The sequence below is a fragment of the Triticum dicoccoides genome, chromosome 2A (assembly GCF_002162155.2).
Source record: "Triticum dicoccoides isolate Atlit2015 ecotype Zavitan chromosome 2A, WEW_v2.0, whole genome shotgun sequence".
NCBI lineage: Eukaryota > Viridiplantae > Streptophyta > Magnoliopsida > Poales > Poaceae > Triticum > Triticum dicoccoides.
The window spans coordinates 756,824,621-756,830,698 of NC_041382.1; the positions used below are offsets into that span (position 1 = coordinate 756,824,621).

Below are 6,078 nucleotides of genomic sequence, written 5' to 3' on the forward strand. Positions count from 1 at the left end.
TTGTTCTCCACCATTTGTGGCAGCTGGTTCTTCAGGATAGTTCATTTACAATCCGGGGCAATACAAATTACATGTCTAATCTAAGTATATATTTCTGTAATACAAGTTTAAGTTACAAAATTGTTGGTTCTCACAGTTTAGCAAGAATGTGTGTCAAGACAAATATTTTATAAGACCAAACGAATTTTTATTAATCTCTAAAACGAATCAGCAAAACGGAAAACCTGAATATGTCCAACATACACATAACTACTTGACTATACACACATATAGTTGCTAGTTATAATTACTTGACTATACACAAAGTACACATGTGCCTGCGACTGCAGATATGCACTCAAGCCATGAGGCCAGCAACGGCAAGAAAAACGGCGAGGCCATACCCGATGGCCTCCACATTGGTGGCAGTGGAGACAGGGGTCGGCGGGGGAGCATTGCTTGCACTTGGTCCGCTGGCTGGGGCGGGTGACGAGGAGGAGCCAGACATGACATCGATCTTGACCTTCATGCCACCCGCGCAGTGGCCAGGGAAGCCACAAATGAAGTACCGGGTGCCGGAGGCGGTGAGGGTGATGACATCATTCCCAGAGTTGAGGGTGGTGATGGGGCTGGCGGTGCTGCAGGAGTCGTAGTCGGCCTTGCTGACCTCGAGGACATCATGCGCTTGAGGGGAGTACTTGAAGACGATCTGGTCGTCGGCTTTGAAGTTCCCGAAGGACGCCCATGTGCCGTAGTTGGTGCTGAGGTCCCACGCTCCGCCGGGCTCGCCAACGTTGTAGATCGCCGCTGATGCGGTGCTCAGGATGGCCATCACAGCCATGGCGAGAAAAATGGTTCGTGTGACAGCCATTGAGGCTTGAACTGCAAGGAGAGCTTAGCAGAGGAGATTACAAGGGAGGTGCTGATGTTTTGGTCCTTGAGCGGAGAATGTGTTTGCTTCCCTAGGTGGCGGTGTCCGGTCCTATATATAGGACAATCCTGGCCGGGTGGGACGGAGAAACATGTGCGGTTGGTGGGACTTTGAATATTGTGTGTAGGTGGGAACACAAGCAGCTGGTACGTACTTGATCAAAATAGACTGAGTTTGTGAAGACCGGGCTGTGCTGTTAGCCTGCTGACCATTTCACGCGTTCTTTTCCTTTTTCTTCAATATGGACGCGGTCTACAAGACATGACGTAGACTAACACGATCCACATACCTTCTGACGTAGATCCTAAAATGTTGACAAATCATTTTTTATTACTGGATTCGACATATTAAAGAGACCCTAAAATGTTGTTGTTGGGATTATTTAATTATATGCACTAATTCAATATCAAGTACAAATGGTACATTTGGTCACTCTATAATGTTAACCTATATACCTATATATTAATAACAGATTTTTTTTAGGGAATATATAAATAAGAGCTTTTTTTTACCACATAGTAGAAAATGGAGGTCCTACTGATTTGGAGGCCCTGTGCAGCCGAACACTCTCCACAGGTGCGTGGTACGGGTTTGCCGTTGGAGGCCTGTTGCATGCCTTGATTAGGATCGTGCCTTGAATAGGTTACATGGAGGATATATATAGAGGCCAAGATCCAAGCGAATTTCTACCATTGCCGCCAAGATAAACATGGCCTTTCGTTTTAGATAAAATTTACTTGATTGCAGGCTGGAAGCTCCATTTTTACCAGTTTTAAATTCCTCTTTGTATGTGGTATTAACGCTTTAATTCTTTATTTTGATGCTCGTCTTTTAAGCAATACATATCGCTTGCTTTCTATGTTGATAGTATTGACTTGTTTTGTTGGAACAATGTTGTAACTTTTTGTAACACTGAAGCTGTAATTTAATTAGTTGTACCGTGCAACACATGTAGTAGAAAGCTGGAAATTAGACCGGAGAAATCTATCCAGCACTTGTATCAAAAGTAGTCCTCGTTACCATGATATATCTAGGTTATCCATCAACAATGACCGAAGGAGAGGATCCCCATGTGAATGAATTACTCAAAGCACCACAAAGTGATGAAATTTTAATTACAAGTTTGCGTGTGAGGAGAGATTCTATTGTTCATTGTTTTTGAGATAGCTCACCAGTCATGCCAAATGGTAGGAGAGATAGTCCCGCCAAGACATAGTGGATATTTGTAAACTTTAATTCAGTTTAATAATGCGTCGCACAATATTATTTCACTCGATGATGTTATTTTGCAATCCAGGATGATGCACTATGGCTCAATTGCACGGTTCAGCATGCCAGATGATAGCTCCATTCTACCAAATCTAAACGTGTTTTGTGTGTGTGTGTGTGTGTGTGTGTGTGTGTGTGTGTGTGCTCAATTTAAAACGTGTTAACTTAACTGTATATTGTATGAAAGCTTTACTTCTTGATTTGAACATTGGAATTTTGTTCATCGTTCTCCTTCTAAATTGGAGGTTGTGACTTTTTTTGTCGTTGAAACTTGAAAGGTGTAAAATAAATCACTAGAGGTTGTAACATAATTAGTTCTAAAGTGAAATTCAGGTAGTAAAGATGAAATATTGAATAAACGAAGTTAAAAGTTTTTCTTTTTTGAGAGAAGAGAAGTTCGAGTTGAATGCTGATCAACGAACCCTTGATGTACGTGATCAGGGACATGGATTGTGATAGTCTACATCGCGTAGACCGCGTCGATACCGAAGAAAAGAAAAGCAACGAGTGAAGCAGTCAGTAGGCCCGGTCTTCAGATCTTCTGTCGATCTATTATCTATTATATATCTATACATGTTTCACTATGATGACCAAGTAGTAGCTGCATGCTGCGTAGCTTGCTTGTGTTCCCACGTAACATTCAAAGTCCAAAATTCAGATAGGTACTCTATTATATGTACCCTATATATGCTACGGCATACGATCAATGCAAATATTCACAATCCACAAGAACTAACCTGTGTCAAGAGAAATGTTGTATAAGACAAAAAGATTCTGTATTAATAAATCCTCCAAAATGAATCAGCAATACACAAAGCCCGAATACGTCCAACATACACATAACTACTTGACCATACACACAGATAGTTGCTAGTAATAATTACTTGAATCTACATAAAATACACATGTGCCTGCGTCTACAGAGATGCACTCAAGCCACGAGGCCGACAACGGCCAGCAAAACGGCGAGGCCGAAACCCGCGGCCTCCACATTGGTGGCAGCAGAGACAGGTGTCCGCGGGGGAGCGTTACTTGCACTTGGGCCGCTGGCCGGGGCGGGTGATGTAGAGGAGGAGCCTGGCATGACATCAATCTTAACCTTCATGCCGCCAGCGCAATGACCAGGGAAACCGCAGATGAAGTAGCGGGTGCCGGTGGCGGTGAGAGTGACAACATCATTCCCAGAGTTGAAGGTGGTGACAGGGCTGGCGGTGCTACAGGAGTTCATAGTCTGCCTTGCTGACCTCGAGGACGTCGTGTGCCTGAGGGGAGTACTTGAAGACGATCTGGTCATTGGTTTGGAAGTTCTTGGAGGATGCCCATGTGCCGTAGTTGGTGCTGAGGTCCCATGTGCCGCCCGGCTGCCCCACGTTGTAGATTGCCGCAGACGCCGTGCTCAGGACGGTCATCGCGGCAACTGCAAGAAAAATGGTTCTCGTGGCAGCCATTGAGGTTTGAACTGCAAGGAGAGCTAGCAGAGGAGATTGTAATGCAGGTGCTGTTGTATTGGTCCTTGAGCGGAGATTGTGTTTGCTTCCCATGGTGGTTGTGTCGGGTCCTATATATATACAGTACAGGCTATGCCCTGGTGGGTTGAAGAAACGTGTACGGTAGGTGGAAGCCTGGACTATTATCGTACGTGCCTGGATTTTGGACTTTGAATGTTGTGTAGGTGGGAACACAAGCAAGCTGGTACATACTTGGTCATACTCAAACACGTAGGAGTCTATGATAATCATCGATCGACTGAACATCTGAAGACCGGGCTGTGTTGTTGGCCTGCTGACCTTTTCACGTGTTTCCTTTCCTTTTCCTCCAGTATTGACGTGGTCTACAAGACATGACATAGACTGCCACAATCACATACCTTCTGACGTAGATCCAACTGCCCAGTTGCATTTCAACTCTCTCTAAAAAAGCCTCTAACTTCCTCTGTTAAAATTGTCAGCTTTCAACTACCTGAATTCCAGCTGGATCACAAATTCACAACTAATTAAAATTGCAGCTTTTAAATTTCAAGAATCAAAAGTAACAACTCTCCTAAAAGCAAAATATATTTATGGCAAAAAAGTACTCCTATGACATTAAGCTCAAGAAGTAATGCTTTAGTACCACAGAGTTATAAAATTTGAAATTGGGAAATTGGCATTCAGCCCACGAACATTCAGCGGAACAAATGACTGACTTTGCATCATCCTAGATTGTAAAAACAAGGTTTAGATTATGACTGATAATATATATTTAAATTGAATTAAAGTTTTACTGGAATAAAAGGCTAGATAGTGCCGGTGACAGGGACTAGTTTTGATGAAAACGATAAACAAGTCTTGAAGAATAGATACATAATCATTATTGTTGGATAGATGTCTCTAATCCATTTGAAACTATTTGTGGTGCATGCGCTAAAAGTATTAATGTGAGGCGAGCCTTGAAACACCATCTTTTTCAACTAGCCCTTGATGCACAATGTAATTTGCTACTAGGCGATTTGAGACTATAACATAGAGACAACACACATGCATGTCTATGCTCAGTGCCTCTCGGGGTCGAGCGATGGTCGTGCTTCCGTGTCGTAATCCCTCTTGAGGACATCGTGTTTGGACCTTGCAACGATTGGAGGGACCAGAGGCAACGGTGCTAGGTCGCGGCCGCCTCGTCTTCTTCGTGCCATCGGGCCTTTGGAGCGGGGTCTGCAGCGACTTGCGGCGGTGAGGTGGTGGCTGTCAGTGGTTGTTGTCGTGTGGCAATACGGTAGCCTCCAGCCGGTCCGGCGACGGCATTTTGGCCATGTTCTTGCTCGCTGCAGTGTCGTCCGATGGGGTGCGATGGGGCGGCTACCCGCCTTTTTCGGTGGTGGCGGCCCCCGTGGTCATGTGTATGGCGTGGAGGCTGGGTCTTGTGGTGCTGACGGCTTCTATGAGGATGGCGGAGGTATGGGACGCCCCCTCCACCAACAAATCGGGTTTGATGCGGCTCGGCGGGTGACACATGTATCTCTTCTGGAAGCGTCATGGCATGCCTGCCACCAGCAGGTGCTATGCATGATATCTCATGCGCAGACGTCAAGTCATGCTTGCCGTCGGCAGCTGCTATATGGTGGGTTTGACAGAGTTGTCATGCTTAGCCTGTTCCTATTGTATCGAAGGTGGTGCGACTGAGACCGGAGGCGAGGCAACATGGGACGTCTTTGTCTTCCGGTTTCACCTACTGCAATATCTGGCTAGCGAGGTGTCGGTAGCGGACAAGTGTTGGTGGTAGAAGCAACTTTAGCGATGAGCATGCACACTCCGATGGAAACACTAGAACTCTGATCACGCTATATCGACGCGCGTTGCGTGGTACCATTGCTGAAGGTGGCGGATCGAAACTTGGCTTTGGAAATGAAATCCGAAGATCGACCTTGGGTTGGACCTGTCATTATCGGCGCACGTGTGAAGATTTCTTTCTTTTTATTTTATAATAGGGTTAGTGCATATCTGGTGCAGTTACTATTGCGAGGCATGTGGCCTCGGATATTTTTAGTTTTCATGTCAGTGTTGTTCTGCTGCTGAATTTTTTAATAATAAGTAATATATGGATGCGTGCATCACTTGATGCAGAGGCCCGAGTGTATCCTCCTTTTTAGAAAATGTGTTGCCACTGTCAGGTTCAAAAATAAAAGGCCAAAGCTAGAGTTTTTACCTTACGGCACCATAACTAATAACTGAGGTACATATGTCCTGGCTTTGACAAATGCAGCAAAGACACGATTGCCAAAGGAGCCCAACGCACCAAAGAGAAGCATGGCTACAGTGTCGATCTGGAAAAAAAATTATATGAGACCAGGTCTCACGGTTAGCAGGTGAGGCCTGTCCTGATGGATGACACGTGGCATTCACAAATCGTAAAGCATTTAACCC

The 6,078-nt window shown here is 45.0% G+C and overlaps 1 protein-coding gene and 1 pseudogene across 1 annotated transcript; both read right to left on the reverse strand.

Annotated features, from left to right (window-relative positions):
• Positions 1–217: 217 nt before the first annotated feature.
• LOC119352322 (mavicyanin-like) lies at positions 218–896 on the reverse strand. The gene has a single exon (XM_037618999.1). It carries the CDS (start codon positions 848–850, stop codon positions 338–340), a length of 513 nt encoding a protein of 170 aa, XP_037474896.1. The 5' UTR covers positions 851–896; the 3' UTR covers positions 218–337.
• Positions 897–3,110: 2,214 nt separating this feature from the next.
• On the reverse strand, positions 3,111–3,627 carry LOC119352323 (annotated as a pseudogene).
• Positions 3,628–6,078: the final 2,451 nt, after the last annotated feature.

Coding starts and splice junctions, on each gene's coding strand:
- LOC119352322 (XM_037618999.1), bottom strand. CDS start 850: ATGGCTGTCACACGAACCATTTTTCTCGCCATGGCTGTGATGGCCATC.